At 43.5% G+C, this 19,523-nt stretch overlaps 1 protein-coding gene across 3 annotated transcripts in view; it reads left to right on the top strand.

Moving 5' to 3' along the window:
- LOC144773018 (protein TFG-like) overlaps positions 1 to 19,523 on the top strand; it is a 199,579-nt gene that overhangs the window by 57,062 nt on the left and 122,994 nt on the right. For all 3 annotated transcript variants that reach the window (XM_078657778.1, XM_078657776.1, XM_078657777.1), the window contains 2 exons: positions 6,321 to 6,530; positions 13,541 to 13,624. In XM_078657778.1, the coding sequence (XP_078513904.1) occupies positions 6,347 to 6,530; positions 13,541 to 13,624 (268 nt within the window). In that variant the 5' untranslated portion in view covers positions 6,321 to 6,346. The remainder of the gene's footprint in view (positions 1 to 6,320; positions 6,531 to 13,540; positions 13,625 to 19,523) is intronic.

Here is a 19,523-nt window from a genome sequence, read left to right as displayed (position 1 = left end):
TCTTTCCCTTTCAACACTCACAGGGAGAGCATGTTTTCCCTCTCTCTGTATGCTTATTCTGTAGTGTAGTTCCTATTATCCCAATAGGCTCTGCGCATTTATTTCAGTTTCAGTTTGTTGTTCTGAATTATTGTCCACTGAGTGTGTTTTTGTAAGTAGAGGTCTTAATTTACCTCCGCGCCACACTTCCTTTACAATTTCGCATGTTGCCTTGTAAGCCAGCTCTCCCCAAACTGAGGGTTGAGCATGCCCGTCTGTATGTATTACACAGGCGTATTGTCGTAAAGGCAGAATGTCGATTGGCAGAGGGTATGTCATTTCATATTCTAGATATTTTAATTCCTTTAATTCTGGATCAAAGTAGTATTTTACTCTGTCCGTTGTAATTGCATTCACCCATTGTATCCATTCTGGATTCAACGCTGTTGTTGGTAAATTACATGGGGTTGTTAATGCCTCAAAGGCTGACTCCGCTGTTCTGACTGTGATACGTCTACCGTCAGCGTTGTCTTTTTCTCTTGCTATAGCCGTTTGAACTGCATGAACAATATTTTCTTTAATACTGAACTTCTTTTCAGCTTCTGTGTACAAGTGTGATTTGTATGCAATTGGTACCTTTTCTCCCTCATTAGAGGTCAGGTATGTGAATCCGCATCTTCCTGGGATGACTCGAATCACAAGATTACGTGTGTTATCACGTGTTTCTAATTTTGTTTTAATTAGCATGTCTGTTTGTAAAGATCTCAAAATTTCTGTGTTTTTGAGTTCAATTGATTCTTTTAAAATCTGGTTTTATTAGATCATAAAGGGGTTTGACCCTTTCTGCGTAATTTGCAATGTATGTTCTTCCGAAATTTAGGAAGCCTAGAATTGATTGTACGTTTTTTAGTGTTCTAGGAGCTTGGAGTACAGCACATTTCTCTAGGAAATTGTCAGCCAGGCTTTTGCCTTCACTTGATAATTCATATCCTAAAAACAGGACTGTTAGATGGGCAATTCTTGATTTTTTAAAGTTGAATTTGTAACCCTCTGCTGCGAACCCAAGTATTATGGTGTTCACTCTCTTCAAGTGAGTATCCAAGTCATCATCTGTTAGGTAAATGTCGTCGACATATGATAATGCCTCGTCATCGTATGTTTGTAGTAATTCTGTTACTCTCTTTGAGAATAATCCTGGGCTGTTCTTGTGCCCCTGGGGTAAACGGCAGAAACTTTTTTGCGAGCCATTTACCGAGAATGCAGTCAAATATCTGCTCTTTGGTGCTATATTTTGACAAAAAAATCCATTAGAGATGTCTAATGTTGTTTTGTATTTTTTGCGCACTATGTTATTCATTAGTGCAGCACTATGTGAGTTTTGTACTGCAAAGGTTTTGCAACATGAGTTAAGGTGTCTGTAGTCCAAAACTAGACGATATGAGTTGTCTGGTTTGGAGACAGGAAACAAAGGATTGTTCATTTGTGAGGTGCAAGTTTCAATCACCCCCTGGTATTCAAGTTGATCTAGGATCTCTTTTACCTGTTTTTTAGCTTCTTGCTTAATTGGGTACTGCCTCTGTGCAGTTGGTTGTGATTTTAACTGGATTTTGTGAGGAGGGGAGTCCTCATCCCATCCTACATGATTTTTATATAAAGCAGGAGCTTGAGCTACTGCCCACTTTCTAGCAAGTGTATATTTTTTATGAATTGGAATATGATTTGAGAAGGCAGGCATAATTATTTCTTCGCCATGAGGGCACTCCCTGACAAACTCGGGTGGCCAGTCTCGTTCAGCTAGAAGGATGTCATAGCCCTGGGAGAGTATCCCAAAAGAGACCCCTTATTTTTCTAGTCTTATCCCCCTCTATACGCAATGTAATTTCATATATTTTATGAGGTTTGCTAACTCTGGTATCTGCAGTTTCCACCTGAATGTATTCATTCGTGTCCACTGTCTCCAGATGATTCATAAGGACTTTGCGAGCTATGCTCACTTCTGCTGCGCTGTCTAGCATTGTCTGAGCCCATTCTCCGTTTTTCAGCTGTGTCCTCAGTATTCTCGGCATCTTTGACTACTTTAATACTGGCTACCTTCTTTTTTGGAAATTGTAACTTTTTATTTGGATGAGCAGGTTCCTTGTCTTTGGACTTGACGTGCTCTTCCCTGTGTTCTGATCGTCCTCTTCTGTCCGATTTCTGCGAGGAAGTCTGAAAAGATTGAGAGGGACGTGTATCATTATCTTTATCTATCAGGTTTCTATTATCCCTATTTCTAAGGTTGTATTTTTTCCCAGAGGGCTCACTTTGGGGAGACCTGCGTCCTTGGTTCGGAGATCTTTCTCTCCGCCGAGGAGACCTTCCTCTGGACTGGAATCTTTTTTCTTTAGGATTGGATTGTTTGTTTCCATCCCAGCTCTTTTTTTGAGTGTTTAAATTATTTTTAATAAATACCTTTTCAGGACTTTCAATCAGTTGAGGTTTTACCGGTATTCCACCCAGACTATCTCTTCCTAGTTCTTCATAGGATTTCTCTATGATTCTGGCAATTTCAGTTGGTTGGTCTGCTATATCTGTCTCTTTTAACCTTTGGCGGATCGCCACGTTTGCTGCTTCTCCCTTTATGTTGCCTAATAATATAGCCGAGACCTGCTTGAAGTCTTTCAGTAATTTCATACCAAGAGTTAAAGCGGGTTCTGGACCATATTCATCTTGAATTTGTTTTAACACATCTGGTATTACTGACATGGATGGTACACCATGTGTTTTCGTGTATATGGAAGCAAAGACTGTACCCCAAGTGTCACAGTCCTCCACGTGTGGTGCGATTCCCATTGGAAGACAGTCAGAATCCTGTGTTTATCTACAGGGGTGGTGTCTGGAAACACCGCCTCTATTTTAGTGATTTTTTGTGCTAGCCAGAAAGGTATTTGATCCCGTTTTGCGGGTACTTTACCTAGACAGGACTGTATGTTCTGTGGTGTAATTTTATTTGTGTTACCCTGATGAGGGGTCAGCTGTGGAATTTTACTTGCTGGTTGGATTGTTGAAGTCCGCATTACATATTGGACTAATTGTCTATGTATTTTGATTAGTTGTTTTAGCTGTATTAAAAGCTCTGCTGCAGACATTTCTTCAATGTCTGGATGTGGTGTATATCCGGCTAGGACCGGCCACGTTGCTCCTGGTCTACCTAGTGGACCGAGCCTGGTGATGTGATTATGTTTTAGGGCGCCATCAAACAAGAGCAGGTGCTCTTGGAATTTGAGTGGTACTTCCAGCTCCTCGAAAGGAGTGTAGGTATCCGGTGGTTCCTCTATTTTATAATAGTGGAACTCTTTTGTTGCAGCGTTTGCTGCTGGAAAGTTCATCCATGAATAGAATACCTCTGTCTGCCGATATTCGTGTGCCTCAATTACGAATATGACTGTACCACCTCTCGATGTCAGTCCATTTTCTATAAGTTTTAAAGTTATAGATTTTCTTATGTTGACCGGGATGAGTTTTATATCCGGGTCATTTTGTAGCTGAGTATTATCAGCTGCTAGGAGTTCAGCTGCTAGTCTAACTGTCTCCCTTTCATCATCACTGTCTACCATTTTACCGACAGGAAGGTTATTCTGTTTGTTTGCAGATCAGGTTTCTATGGAAACAAAGATTAGATGCACAATATTTTGGAACAGTGTATCCTTCAACGTTGACTAAACCAAGAACCATACATAGGAGTCTCCTCCTGCGAGGTTTGGCGGATATGACCTTTCACCCACTCCAGACGTCTTTGGAGTATTATGGGGGAAAAAGGGGTTCTGTGTGAAAAAGCACGACTGAGTTACTCTAATGTCTTGCGTTAGTTTTATCGCCTATCCAAACGTTGGGCGCCATGTAGTGTAGTTCCTATTATCCCAATAGGCTCTGCGCATTGGAATAATACCTTCAGTAGTATAGACCCAGGACGGAGGTTAACTAGGTCTTCTACTGTCGATATTAGACTTAAAGTTTTGGGTTTGCCAGCTAGCTCAGAGTTCACTAGAAACTTTCTCGAATAGGCAAGGAGGAGTTTAACTTCCCTGGATAGACAAGAAGGGATTTAGTTTCTGACAACCATAGAACATGACAACTTTGCTCTCCCCTAATCAAGAGTATATCTCTAGAGTCGTGTGAAAACAAAAGACAACTTATTTTACTCAGTCAGTTCAGTGCATTCTTAGTTTCACCAGATTGTAGAGAAAAGGAAGAGACGGGCGTGTTCAATAAAAGATGTTATTTATTGATCAGTCTCTTTTCTCGTACAAGAGAAATGAATCGATATTATTGCGATACTTATGGTTAAGTAAAGTGCATACAATAAAAGCAGAAGTATAAAATAATACTGCAGAAGCATTGATATGGTTTCTAAGCCATATGATATTTAAAATCGATAAAATAGATATATACATATATACATTGACTAATCGTACTCAACTGGTGATTCTAACCACGCCTACCCCAAGTTAAGTTTGTTTTGCCAAGTGACTGACTCAAGAATTCTCTGTAAGGGGTTGTTCAGTTCTGTACCTGACATCTAGAATGGTTGAGGGCTGGTATCTCTCGTCTCTGGTCTTGATATTCCAGCTGCCTGCGAGGGCCGCTTGGAAGCGCCGGAGCTGGATTTCTCGGCAGGAGAAAAGCAGCGTCTCGTTCTCAGCGCGTCAGGAAGGCGGGGCAGCGCGTGTGGGCTTCGCTCTCTGCTGGGCTTCTCAGTACGTCTCGCTGCTCCGATCTCGTCACCACCGCGTGTGTTTGCTTAAGGCAATGTCGGTAATATTTATACCTGTAAGGTGTCGAGATTGACGTAAGGATGGACATAGATACGTCAATAAGGATGTCATACGGACTGGTCGTTAGCACATTCTTTACTGAAGTTCTCGGTGAAATCAAAAGTATGGCCGCAGGGATTTTCCCAGGTTGTCATAGGTTTGATTTGTTTTGAGAGCTCCGTATGCCTTATCAGGGGCTGGAGGAATAGTGCTTGCCTAATTAGATGGCAAGCGTTATGACCTAATCAGATAACGCGTTCCTGTGCCGTGGTGTGGCTTAATCAGATAACGGTTTTTTGCACCGTGGGATGGCTGCTAGTTAATTATTAACCAGAACAGGGTCAGGAATAGGGGAATCGATACAGAACCTATAGGAATACATCACAATTCTGAATCCTATTCCTGTGCTCTCGCTGTTGCCCCCCCCCTCCTCCACACCCCAGAACATCCGTTTCTTCCCCCCTTTTGTCATTTCCCCCGTCAACCTCCCAGCTTCTTTATTGATCCCTTTCCCTGCTCGCTGTTTTCTGTTATTACACTATTTTTGTTGGTACACTCCTCTTGGTGATCAGTTGCATCCTTCCACCCAGCACCCGCTGCTTCTTGGTTACTCCTCTGTGCCTCCACGTCACACTTTTCTTTTCTTTTTTTTCCCCCCAGAGGGCCTGGCAGCTGGTATTTGCTGAGACACTGCCCTTTTTTTTATACTTCACTTTCACACTTTAAAAAAAATTTAATTTACTTATCTAAGATGGGTGTTCGCCATCCTGAAACTGTAAATTTAAAAGTGAAAAAATAAAAATAACCAGTAGCATCACGAATGTGCACATCACATACTTGAGTGACACGTGCATTCAGATAATGCTAGCTCCACATTCGCATCCTAGTGCATAGGTGTGTGTGCTGAAGCATGCACCCGTATAAGAAAATATGCCGAAACCATCTTTTTTTGCGAAGCTGTTCAGCATTGCAATGCCATAAGGCCGGCTAACACTTTTCAAAGTCGAGCTTTATTGACTTTGCCAGTGCTTGTTGTCGGAGGACCTACCTCCACAGCTTTAGCATGTCGAATAACATTCTTGGGGATTCAGCTTCAGTTTGACTGGTGTTCAGCCCCTACCCCCACCCCCACCCCCACCCAAATTTTCCTTTACAATGCATAAAAGCACTTTTTGTATAAAACATCATTTTGTAAATTGGGTATTCAGCAAGGGTTGAACAGTGGTCAATAATGATGACGACAGCTTGTGCAAAGCTTTAGATCCTATGGGTCAACGATAATTATTTAAGAACTAAAAAATGTTGTCTACCTTACAAAGAAGAGCTCAAACAAGTATATCAGCCTGTAGGTTAGAAAATCGTATATGGGCAATTGGTGGGTTATAAAAGAAACATATGGGCTATCTTTGTTGTTTGTTGATTTTGCACTTCCATTATTTTACTTGCATATATTGTTCAATAAGGATAGGCATTTATAACAAAAAATGTATTAACCTATTAATTATTTAATAAATAGGGGTCTGTATATTTTCATTCACTTTATTTCAGCTGGGTAAGACATCACGGAGTCCACCATGAACGGACAGTTGGACTTAAGCGGGAAACTCATCATTAAAGCCCAAATTGGAGAGGACATTCGTCGAATTCCAATTCACAATGAAGACATAACTTATGACGAGTTGGTGCTAATGATGCAGAGAGTTTTCAGAGGGAAACTGTTAAGCAATGATGAAGTCACAATTAAGTATAAAGATGAAGGTATGTGTAAATTATTTGTTCAAGACTTCAATGACTGGATACTTACAGTTGAAGCTTCGAGAGTCATTGAACTGAAATCGTGGTTTAATGAAATCCATGGTTGCTAACCCAGTACTTTACCTGAAGCTTTTTGATGACCAAGCCCGGTGGTGAGCAGGCCTGCTTTCCAGGGTCTCGTTTTGACATGGGCAGAATTTCAAGGACTCTGAAGTGCATGGTCTTTCTTGTTCCAGCATGATGTGTTGCAATGAAACAGATCAGACTAGTTGCTCTGATTTGAAAGATGGCTCTGGTCTACTAAGACAAAATCTTTTGTTGGCTGCAAATAAACTAGGGACTGCAAATCCCTTTGACATTTTCAATTGTACGAGAATACACACAAATATACAAACAAAATGCTTATTTTGTGCGTGTGCTCATACTTCTTTTTAGGTCTCACCTAGTTGCTGCGCACGTTTGTAGCACGCTCGGCGAGATTTATTGCAGATGAGTACTTGGAGAAATGGGCTTGAAGCCCTGCCCCTTATTCCCATTGGCTTGCGTCTCCGTTTATGTTAAACGGCGGGGTGCCATTGGAAATACGGTTTCCAGGGTGCCTCCTTTTCGCTTTTTTGGCCGGCCCACCCGGACTGGCTTGCGTGCTTCACAGCTGTTGTAAAGACTTTTCTTTTCTGCTTGTTTATTTAACAAGCAGATAAGAAAACTCTTCACGACATCTGTGAAGCATGCTAGCCAGTGCTCCGGGCTTCCTGCAACCATGCTGCCTTCATGCTTGGAGCATGCACCACTCAGAAGGGGTCACAGGGAGGACAGGGGTATTCCGGCAGAACGCGCATTTCCTTTGTGTGTCAACATTTTCTTTGTTTTTGCTGTGGAATTCGCAGTCTTCCAGGCGTTCTGCTTGGGGGCTAAAAACACCACAGCTTTCCAGGAGTATTCACATGCGTAGACTGTTACACATACGTATACGTGTATACATGCTTAAATATGGTACAACCGTTAATTTTAGACTAAATTATGTTTCGCCACAAAAAATTATATTTCCTCTTGAAGTTGCTTTTCCTCCTACAATCATGGTGGTCAGACACCCTGGATTTGCCGGGAGGGTCCAGGATTTTTGTTGCCTGTCCGGCATTACATTCCGATTCTAACACATGTCCCGGTTTTGAAAAAAAGAGTGGGTAAGCGTGCACATAAAAATGCGAAAATGTAGCGCGCGCTCAATCGCATTTCCACTGCTCGGCGCTAAAGCACAGCAGGGCCGCAAAATAAATGCTTTGAAACACCCGGTTGGCTTGTAAAATCATTCCCGTCTCCCAGCAGGATGTAAATAGGGGCGACTCTGCATCTCAAGAGACTCCCAGCTGATGCCCAGGATCGTGGGATGTACTCAGCTTTATTAGATAGAGCATGTGTGTGATAGAGAGATGGGTCCATTAAAGAACACTGGATTTTGCACTATCTTTGTGTGACTGGGAGCACAGGTGGCACACTTCTGGTGCTATATTAAATTTTAAAATGCGACCCTGCATGTTGTTTCATAATACACAAAAGTAAAATCATTATATATGGACTCGTGATCCTTTCCCCTTCCCCCCCAACCCCCCCTCCCCCACCGCCTAGCAGGCACATACTTATGCTTACCGGGCCTAATTGCAAACTTTGCTCTCCTGTACTTTTAGTCCGGGTCTCAGATCTGGTAGCAATTTATTGCAGACTTTGAAACTGGTCCCTTTCGAGCCCTATATTCATGCCTCTAGCTTTATAGGGAAAACGCTGCTGATTTCTGAACAATTAACATGTTCAGGTATTTATTTTTCGTTCAGCATATTACTCTTGTATAGTGCATACTTTCAGCTGAGTCGCTTCCAGGTGCTATTAAGGCCACACTGTTCAAGTTCAAGCCTCTAGAAGTTTCTTGCAGTACCTTGTGCCAAAAAGGTGTTCAGAATACATGACCATTCAATCGTTGGCCTCCCCACTACGCACACAGAGAACCACTAACAATAGTCCAGGCTGGTTTTCAGTGTATGGCAGTTGTGTTATTGTATCTGGATGCAATTACAAAAAGCTAAGAAGAATCATATCACTTGGGCGCCACACTATAAGAATTCCAGTAATTCATTTTAAAATTTTAAGCCACGCCTATAAGTGCATAAACCAAGGCCCTTTTAGAGACACCCCGCACAATGTTTTTTCATCCAACCTAAAAAGCCCTGATAGTCACTGAGAGCTACTCGTGGTGACTTCAGATTAAGACACTTAAGTCCTGGCTGCCATTACCAGCTTCAGGGTTTGCTCTGACACCCTGGTTATGAACGATTACCAATATTCACAGTCAATGCAGAGCCAGTGACGTCACAAGTGCGCACGCCGGCGTACAGCACCCGCTTGGGCCCAAACAGCAGTAGTTCGAAATAGCACTCATAAAAATAGGTGCAATATGTGCTACATACGCTTCTTATTCATGCCCCAGCTCGTCCGTCTTAGACCTGTCTCTCCCAGGTAGCATTGCCTCTTTTCCATTTCTTTGATTTGCATCTCTGCTTCCACTGCTTGTTTTTCATTTACCTTTTTCGCACTCCATGAGTGCATTTTTTTAGGCATATCTCCCATGTACCTCCTTGTAGGAAGCTGGCTCAGTATATAGTATATCAAAGTGAGGTATAGCGTGCACAGAGTCCAGTGGACCCCCAAAGGGAGGCTGAGGTAAAAGTAGATAGCACCTTACTCTCTATTTATGGTAATGTGGTCGAGCAGTAAGGCTGTATCGGAGGGTATTAAGCATGTGTTGTACACACCCGATCAGCAAATGATATCATTCACTCAAAGACTGAACTTCAGACCAATTGGTGTTGTATAAAAATATTCTTTTAGTTATCTTATTTTCTTGAACCAAGCACGCCTGGCACAGGTAAGCAATAAATACATTACTGTAGTAATGCAGTTTGTAAACCGTTTGAATTGCAATTGGATATGCACTTTGATTTGATTACAGTTGAGTTAATAGTAATGCAATGCTTTTGCTATACTGTACATATACTTTGTATTGGCTTTTTAGTAGAATGTCGAGTAGATTACTTTTCTTACACAGTGCACTGGATACTGCACTGAGACATTTCCTGTAAACAGGTAAGTAAAAGCGTTTTTGTTATTTAGTTACAGTTTTAAAGGGTTTCATTGATTTTCCAACTCCACGCTTAACATTGGTTTTCTGTGAAAAGTTTTTATCATATGGAGGAAAATAGGGTTATCGGTTCAAGGTAAGTATTCAGTTGTGGAAGTTTGTATTCTGGGGGTAAACCCCGGGTCCCCCAGGGTCAATGATGCACTCTAGTTTCACCCTCAGCAGCACTAAACTGAAACTGAAAAGTATTTGTTTATAGTTAGGTAAAACCAAAACAATGTTCCAAAACATCAGATACATTGTAGCGTTAAAAGCACACAAACATATATACACAAGTTAAAACTCAGTTACATCCGTTTCTTTAGAAATTCAGTTTGAAGTATAAAATTGATATGAGCAGGTAAGACGCGATCTTTTTATACAATTCATTAAAATTAATTGATATTTCTTTTTACAGTACAATTGATGTTAAAAAGACAGACAATGGCCACTAAACGACTCTGTGACCAATTTCATTGTGTCAAGACTTTCTTATAACTGATTAAAATCTTTGTTACGTAGCAACTAAGTTGCGGGTCATTCACGTCAATGCCTTTTAATATGGCGGGTCATTCGTGACACTAGGGCGACTGGGTGCAGAGTGTTGAAGCCCAATGTTATCCAATGAGGGATAGGGGGCCTCCGGTTGGTGGCTGCTGACGAGCAGGCCGCTGGGTTGTGGGAGCAAAGCTCCTGGACTTAAGCTCAGGGCGAAAGGGGGTTCAAGCCAGCCCAAACGGTGCACTCTCAGCGGAACTGGGCGGCCGGGTGCAGAGTGCTATTTTGGCGTCTGGTGCCCTGTAGCTTTCAATGGGGAGTCTCTGGTTTGCAAACACACAGCAGGCTCGGGGACAAAAGTCTTCTTGGTGCAACCACTACTTGGCGAGGTAAGTTGGGATGCTGGGGGTTGGTTAGGCACGGTCGGTTTGGCCATCTAAGGCTCTGGGGCATCTGGTGCAGGGGTGCGTTTTAGGGTTGGATCTTCTTATCTGCCCCTGGTCGCGTTTTTGGGGGGGGGGGGATATAACCATTTGAGCCTGTTGGTGAACAAATCAGGTTTTCACGGGAGACCGTCTTTTCTTTTGAAGGCAGGGCAGGTCCTCTGGTTTCTTGAGGCTGATGGCTGCAGGACACACGAGTTTTGCTTCTGCAGGTTCGAGGTGGGGACATGCCGGTAGGGCTGGGGCCAAGTCAGTGGGCGTCCTCCTTTGTAGCTTCGGCACAGCTGTTCTTTTCTTGTAGTTGCTTGTCTGGGGAAGCCAGGTTCAAGGGTGCCCCTAAATACTAGATTTACGGGCGTTACCGGTAGGTAAAAGATTTGGACCAATGGGTCCCTTCCCTGGGTTGGGTACACCCCCTATTATGCAAGCCTCCAGTGGGAGGGGGCATAAGCCTCACCCTGGTTGGCTGGGTCTCCCCCATCTGCAAGATGGCATGGGCTGAGAGTTGTGATTCACCTCTCCTCCCCTACCTGAGGGCTGGAGTTGGCAGAGGTGGGTAAACCTCCCTTCCTCACTTGGTTTTCCCGCTGGTTCTCCTGCCCAAGTGGGGGTCAGAACCAGTGGGGACCAGGTGCTGGAAGCAGCTAGTAGCTCACAAAACTCACAAAAGCAGCAAGCCTTTGAAGCTTCCCCCTTCGTGGACCCTACCCTTCCTGGGGGAGGAGGCTTGGCACCTCGTCCCAGGAAGTGCATTGTTTCAGGCCCCTCGAGAGCAGCAGGCTCTCGACCCAGGGGTCCAGAAACATGTCTCGTTCTGGCAGGTGAAAGCAGCCACTCAGCCTGTGCCGCTAGTGGTAGGTCATTTTCCTGGGGCATCGCAAAGATGCCCTCTGTGTGCATTTTTCATTAAATCCCACACTGGCATCAGTGTGGGTTTAATGTGCTGAGAAGTTTGATACCAAACTTCGTGTGTGTGTCCTTGTCTGTGTCCATGCATGTAGAAAGAGGACACTTTCTCACACCTCTCTCCCCCCGTGTTGCTCTGTCGTATACCCTACTCCATGTTGTGCTTGCTTGCGACTCTCCCTGTTGCATACCCCCTCATGCGTCCTACATGTTGCTTACCCGTCCGACTGGCTCAGTAAAGCACATAACTACCTGGAACTAAAGCCGGTCCTCCAAGCTTTGAAAGCATTCCGGGTGCACTTGAGGGGATTCTGTGCTTATCCAAACAGACAACACAACAACTATGTTCTACCTCAGACACTGGGGCGCACCAAGTATAGACCCATTTGTGAGTCCCGAAAGCGTCAAATGCCAAAACTTTGTATCCAGGTTTCCTACACTACCAGTCCGAGAGAAATGCTCTGTCAACAGACTGGTCAGGGAGATTTGCATACTCTTTTCCATTGGTCTTTTGTCTGGATTCAGTCTCCGATCAAAAGGGCTCTACACACCTTGGTTGTGCGAAGTGCACACATGTAGTACTTACATGAGACAAAAGCAATTCGGAAAGGGAACCAACTCTTCTCATTTGCTGTAGCCCGATGGATAGTGGAACTTATCCAAACATGCTACACAGAGGCAGGAAAACTACCCACATGCCCCAGGGCACTCAACCAGGACGAAAGCTCCTACCTTAGCGTACCTAGCAGATGTTCCTATTGGTGAAATCTACATGCCGCAACATGGTTATCCTCTCACCTTTACGAACATACAGTTAAACAATGAAGCACAAATGAGATAGTGCTACAATTCCTGTTGCAAATCCTCCACGTTTCAGCCCGTTCTTCTCAAGGGACCAAATACTGCTAAGTAATCAATCGCAGTATAGAAGAGGATTCATGTTGCAAAAAGAAATGATTACTTGCCAATAGGAGTAGTTTTGCAGCCTGAATAGTTTTCTGGATTCACATGCGACCCACCCGCCTCCCTGGAAATGGGGGCTAAAGCAGCAGGTGAGGTAAACAGCACTTCAAAAGCAAGGAAAGTTCCAAAAAGAACAGGCACCAAGAAACAAAAAGAATCTGAAGATGCTGACTACGCAATGAAAATTCTGGGGCGCCGTTGGACGTAACGCGGAGGATGGACCTAGCACCAAATCCCACCATGCCCACACTGATTTTTATATCAAAAAACGAAAGGGAAAAATGACAATACACTATTCCAGACCCAACCACTGAATCCAGTACGCCCGGATACATGCCCACGATGCGGGTCACTGACGTGAGCTTGTTCATCCTTCACTCCCTACTGGTAGACAATATTTGCTCGCCTAGAGGAGGCTTCAGGTTGCGTGGTTCCCATGGAGCTCAGACCGGTATGGCTCGGTCTACTTCCCGCCCCAAAAAACAAGGAACTAAGTGTATTTTGTACTAGGATTGGTACTAGCAATGAGACTCCTTGCTATTGCGTGGCTTCGGCTTGCCCCATACCCCACCTCCTGCTCGTTGACGCATGGTTGAGAGACCTGTGTGAATGGGCGACTGCAGAAGCGGTGTGAATGAGACGTCCGGAAAGATGAAAAATTTAAGGATGTTCTTTTGGCATGGTGTTGCTTATATGTTGGATATCATGAGAATTACTGATTTTTGCCCCGTCCTGTTAATTTGTATTTATGTAGGGCTAGTGGGAGGGTACAAATGGATATTTTTGTTTACGGGCAACCCCTATGGAAAAATGCTGTCTGTGATTCTCAAAATGTCAGTGTTGTGTTTTTTTTTTAAATCACTGAATCCAGTAAACTCTTCAGGCTGCAAATCTATTCCTACTGGTAAATAACCATTGTTACTTCCTCTTCTAATACCACAGAGGAGATTGTGTTCATATTTTGTGTGTACATTGGCATGTTCCATTTAATTTGCCTGTATCCCATTTTTCTTGTTTGTTTCTTTTCATTTTAGATGGTGATCTTATAACAATTTTTGACAGTTCGGATTTGTCTTTTGCTATCCAGTGCAGTAGAATACTTAAACTGACTTTATTTGGTAAGTTCAGTCTCGTATTCTTAAATCCAGTAGTGTGGTAATCTGTTGCAGGGTCATATCTGTACTGCTGCCTACTTCTTGAAAGTGTTGTTATATTTCTCATATATGTATGACTTTTGCATGTAAAAAAATCGATGTGACGAGACAAAGAGCAGAAATAAGTTAATACCTCTAAAATTATCTCCACATATAAGTGGTGTGTGTTTAAAATAGTGCTGGAAAATAGCATTTAGATAATCCCGAATTGCTTTGTGTATTCCAAGTTTACTTCATGTGAACATCCATAGGAAGGGTCCAGCTCGAGAGACTCTGTTCTTTTGAAAGGTGACTTAGCTTGGTAAGACTTAAATACCATTTATCAGTAGTTAGTCATTGTATTTTCAGAATCCTTTTTCATAACTGTAATGAGGTTTTTCTTGGAATGCCAAATTTGCTTTACGAACTGTTTTTTAAAATCGTATTCTTTTGGTAATTTGTGGATAGTATTTTAACTCTAAATATGTTATGGAGCCATGTAAGCTTTAGATCTCGACCTATTGTACTCCATGTACCAGATTGCATAACCTTTTTGGCACATGTGTTCACTTGTAAGCAGACCGATTGCATTCGAGGGACGGCAACGCAATACATAGTGCATGCTTATTTAGAATCGCACATCTCAATAACATAACAAAACATGCCAACGAAGGACCCATACAACCTGCTCCACAAAATGGAACAATCTGGCACAACAGGAAAACCTCCACAATGGAATAGGAGCTTACAACAAATCACAAATTCCAGCACAACAATAAAACGAAAACACAATGCAGTGACATACAAAAAAACCTAATACACCACAGAACTAAGCAAAACTCTGAAACAAGTATGACACCTGATCTAATAAAATAACAGCACAGTAACCCCAATATCAAAACGATACACCTATATAACCGTGCAACTGTGACTATGGTTTTTCTCTTTTTTGTGTCTTTGCGTTACTCAGCTGTTTTTTCATTGGTGTGATTGTTTTGTGTTGTGCTCTTAGATTCTGTTGTGTAGAGTTTATTTACATCAACCAATGATGCCATGCTTCCAGCCAAAAGTAGCATATTCTTTTAGAGCTCCAGTAGGTGAGCTAATTGAGAATATGCTTGGATGAAGTAGGTGATGGAGACTATGTGGAAGACCCCACTGCCTTTAGACTGTGTAGGTATTTTGTTTTCTCAAACAATGGGCAGCAATTTTTTAAGCACTCCACCAGATGTCTTGACAACTCACTTATTGCGATGGCTACAAATCATGCCAATATCCATACTACCATAGTTACGCCACAGGCTAGGTATGATTCCGAAAACCTTAGACTCTGCACTGGCGCATTAACATCATATCTGTTATTTCTAGAATAGTTTTAGGCAAAGGACTAGAAGATCTGTAGCAATATTGAAAATATGTAGCTGCCGTAGGTGAAAGAGAACCTAGATAAACTGCTAATAGACGCTAATTAGTTTTATTTAGAGCCTATATCAAAAGTAGCTTGCTCTACTGCATTATCCGCACCCCTCGACAATAAATTAAAGCAGGTGTATGAATTGGGATAAAGAGTTTGCAAAACGACTTTGTTGTGTGTGAGAATTGTAAGCATACCCCTACGTCTCCATTTCTAACCATTATAGTGGAAACCAGTGTAGTCGACAAAGAGGAGTGTATCTAACAAACAAATGCATAAGGTTTCTGCACAGATGCAAACAAAACTGTCCCTTCTCCATTATTTTATAAGCAGTCTCTTCTACTTGCAGCTTTCTACCTTTCCAATATATTTACTTCTATGGCCTTTTCCACTGTGAAGAATGTTTCCCTTTCTTGTCTACCATCGCCTCAGACACTGCTATTTGTCAGCATATAGAATGATGAGCATCACTTACTGTAATCTCATTTATGCAACTCAAGAGATGGCTCTAGCTCTTGAAGAGCATCATACATTATACCAGCGTTACTGTGAAACTGGATAAATAACTCCCTATTTAGGGCTTTGTTCGTATTTTGTGACAGGACCCATCATCAATTCTAATAGAAATAGTCTTGACGAGTGCTAGATGAGGATTCCGGACAGTCTCGAGCATTCACCACCTGACTAGGACCCTCTGGTCCTTTGAACAGACACTTGTTCCGATTCGGTGATTGTAACAAGAAAGTCCCACACTAGCGTTCCTCCCTGTTCTGTCCACGTGATAAATAGAGTAAGCAGATTCGCAATGGAAAAAGATGTGTGCAGCATTGGCTTCTGCAATTAAAGCTCCTGATGCTACTTTCCTTTTGGGTAGATATGATAGATGCCTTTGGGATACTCTACAAAAGATTAATGAAAAGTCACACAGAGCACAAGTAAGAAGTTCTTGGCCTGGACTCAAACCAGAAGCAAAACATTGGATTCTGAATTTGCTATTTTCGGGGGAAGGCGGGGGGAGGGTTATTGTCAAGCGGCTGGAAGTGTGGTGTTTATTCCCTGTTGACACATTGTCTTAAATATTGTTCAGAATAGAGGTTCTCTTCATTTCAAGTTCTCTCCTCCTTCTGCGTCACCAGCCAAAACATTAGCTTATAAAGATCGGCTGCAGAAGGAAGTCTATACTTTAGTGCAGAAAAATGTTGTAGAGGAGAGTCCTCACCAAAATTAATTGGGCAATGTATTCCTGATAATTTCTGGTTTAGAACAAAAGGTCCAAAAGATGAAATCGGACCCATAATTTTTCTTGGAGTGCTGAACAAGTACACAGAGAGTGAAATATTCTGACCTGGCATTCGAAGAAAGGAAAGCAAACGTGCTTAAATTGTGTTGACCCTGATGTCACAGGCAACATGCACAGTACTAAAAGATGCATAATAATTTTCACTAAAGACATCACTATTTTACAGGTTGATGCCATCGCCTGACTCTGGCAGATCAAATGTTTACTACCCTTTTATTGTTTAAATGCCTCCAACATGTTGCTTGTATCCCAGTCTGAGCATCACTGACCTAGATGTACAAACTTCACACAACCTGGATGGTGTGAATTGTGTATGTACACCATGCAAGCAAGCTGTACCGCATAAATGATGCTTCATCTACAGTGGCCAGTCACTGTTTTCACCATAACCCGGGTGGTATCTGCACCACTTTGTTTTCTAATTGGAATTTGGTCACAAATAACTTTGCCCCATTGGATGAATATCCACAAAACTTTCCAGACCTATAGCTTTTTTAGGTCTCGGGCCTAGCTTCACACTGCGTAAGCAGTGTGGGCGGAGCCTGAGATTTAATGACTTCAACAGTGTGCTTTATTCCGCCTCTCTTCCATTGGCTAGCTTCGTAAATGGAGGCTAGCCATTGGAAGAGAGGTATGTCAATTACTATTTTCCCCGCCTAGATGCGAATCGTGGGCGTTTCTGTCTCTTTTTTTAAGTCCCGCCCCCCACACCCTCCCTCTCGCCGAGGTTCTATACTCTTTTCCATGGCTTGATTAGATCCGTGGGCGTTGTCTGTCTGTCTGCCTGTCTCTCGCCTTCAGCTCTTTCTGGAGCTGCTCGGCTCCGCTCGCCCCTTCCCTTTGCCCGCAGCCCACAGCACTCCTCCGTCCTGCTCTCGCCCCCCTTCCCTCTGCCCGCATCCCTCCTCCGTCCCGCTCTCGGCCAGACCGCCTCTTGTTTTCCCACTTCAGACCACTGAGAACAATATAGCAATGTCCCTGTTTCTGGATTAGCCCAGACGGGCTTCCGTATGAGACGCTCTTTCATATGCTGATTGCCTTTTGCATCTCCTCCACAGAGGTGCAAATGTGCTCCTCACAGGCTCCAGTGTCATGCCCCAGACACACACACACCAGCCCACCCTTTGAGCCTCCAGACAGCTGTGTACGCCGAGGGTCTCACTTCCGTGCTTTGTTTACCTGCCTTGTTTGCCTGCCCTGTATGTTTCAAAGGCTAAAATCTACGTCTCGGTCTGTCGGAGGAGGGGGGCATGGGGAATACACATGACTTATTTTAAGACCCCCGCATGGTGTCCTTTCAGATATAAACTCTGCTTCTCTATCCCCACTGAGAACACGGATTTGGAGGCTCGAGCCCTTAAAGTAAAATGAATGAGCAAACAGACAGCGAGCCCTCCAAAGAGAGAGAGAGAGGATGTGGATTGCGAGCATTTGACACGGGGGTGATTATCTATCCCAATTGCAGGATTTGCCGTTCCCTCTTTGTCATGCAAGCAGGAAAAAGTCTGGGGACCCGTAATAGCCCCTGGGCGGTTTGTGTATTGGAATCGGCGCGGGCCTTTCAGGCTATCAGACAGGGAATTACAGCGGACTGGGAGAGCTGAAATGCGGGGAGCCCAGGGCATTAGCGCAGATTTAGTTAATACACATTTATTGGGGACGAAAGAGCGGGGTTGGAATGTAAATGTAAATGTAGTTGAGCTTATATAGCGCACAGCTACCCGCAGTGGGTTTCCCGGCGCTTGCTTAGGGAACCCTTCCTGGTATTCCCCTGTGAGATAGCAGGGTATCCACAAGGTGAAAGTCGGCATCCCGCCGCGAGGGGCCGTTGTGGAGATTAAGCAAGCTATTGCCCAGAGTCGCAGAGTGTGAACCCGTGAGTCGAGGAGGCACCGGGGCGAGAATTATCGAGTCCGTGGAATTTTTAGCCCAAGACCCGCCGAGGCGGGGAATTGAACCCTGGTCCAGGACCGATCTCAGCTTCCGGGTCTGCTGCCTCTAACCCCTGAGCCACACTTCTCCACTAACAGGAGGAGTGGGATCTCGGAATGTTTAAAAATAAGATACAAATTCACGTTTACATACAAGTGCTTGTACTTTTCATTAAACTTTACGACCACGCTTCAAAAATTCGCATTGGCAAGAAAAGCGAAAAAATCATCGATACTACCAGCCCATTGTTGTTAAATGCTGGTCGCAATGTATTTGTATGCTCGCTTTTGATGTTTCGAATTTGATGTTTTGATTTTACTGTATAGAGGTTGCAACATCGGCTGTTTAAAAAACGCACATTCCATCAAATAAAGAGTTGCAAGGCCAAGCGGATGGTGCCCCGCTAGGACCAGTTCAACATGTTTGAATTGTTGTCTCCAACGAGTTTGGACACTTCAACTGCCTGTGCGCTCCCAAACACTAACCGCCTTGGTCGCCCTGATGAAGAGTCATGTGTGTGAGTTGCGCACATGACTGGAACGTGGAGCAGAAGCGCTGCTACTCGGAAAGCACATTGTAAGAAATAGCCGTGTATCCGCTTTCTTCACTGTTCTCAATCACTGAGGTGACGTAAATGCTCCAAGTCTTTAGTTACCCTCTCGCTGGGTAAACCTGGTCGCTCAACTCGCTCATTGTCCAAATTCACTTTCTCCCTCTTCTCATTCCCAGGCCACTCCGCGAATTTACTCATCTGTTCCCTCAGTCACTGTCTTACTCATTGTAACTTTCACTCACACCCTCTTTCATTCTCGCACACCCGCCTTGTAAGCCCCATCCCTCACCTACCTCGAGCAGTGACCCTACACTCATCCTGTGGGTGTCCTTGGGTGTTAACAGCAGACTGCTCTTTCTGCACGAAGCACATTTATAAGTATTCAGTGACTGCACAAAGAGGTAGGCTTTTTTGAGATGTAGAACCACTATTTAGCATAATGATAACATCTCTGAATATTACACCACGCAACATTTAAGATCAAGTCTTGATCTGCGCACTCCCCTGTTATAATTCCAAATCCCTAAAAAATAATCTGGTCGGGTGCTCATGGGGTGTCACTCACTGATCCAGAGTGTCTTCAATAGTATGTACAGTTGAATTGCATGAGCCAAATGCAATGCTCCTCTGGCACCCCTCTCTGACCCCATATGGGGTTCAGTCATTCTTTAACGTTGAACAGTAT

Source organism: Lissotriton helveticus, chromosome 8 (genome assembly GCF_964261635.1).
Source record: "Lissotriton helveticus chromosome 8, aLisHel1.1, whole genome shotgun sequence".
Lineage (NCBI taxonomy): Eukaryota > Metazoa > Chordata > Amphibia > Caudata > Salamandridae > Lissotriton > Lissotriton helveticus.
Note: the sequence above shows the minus strand (reverse complement) of the source record. Positions and strands in the feature narration are given on the sequence as shown.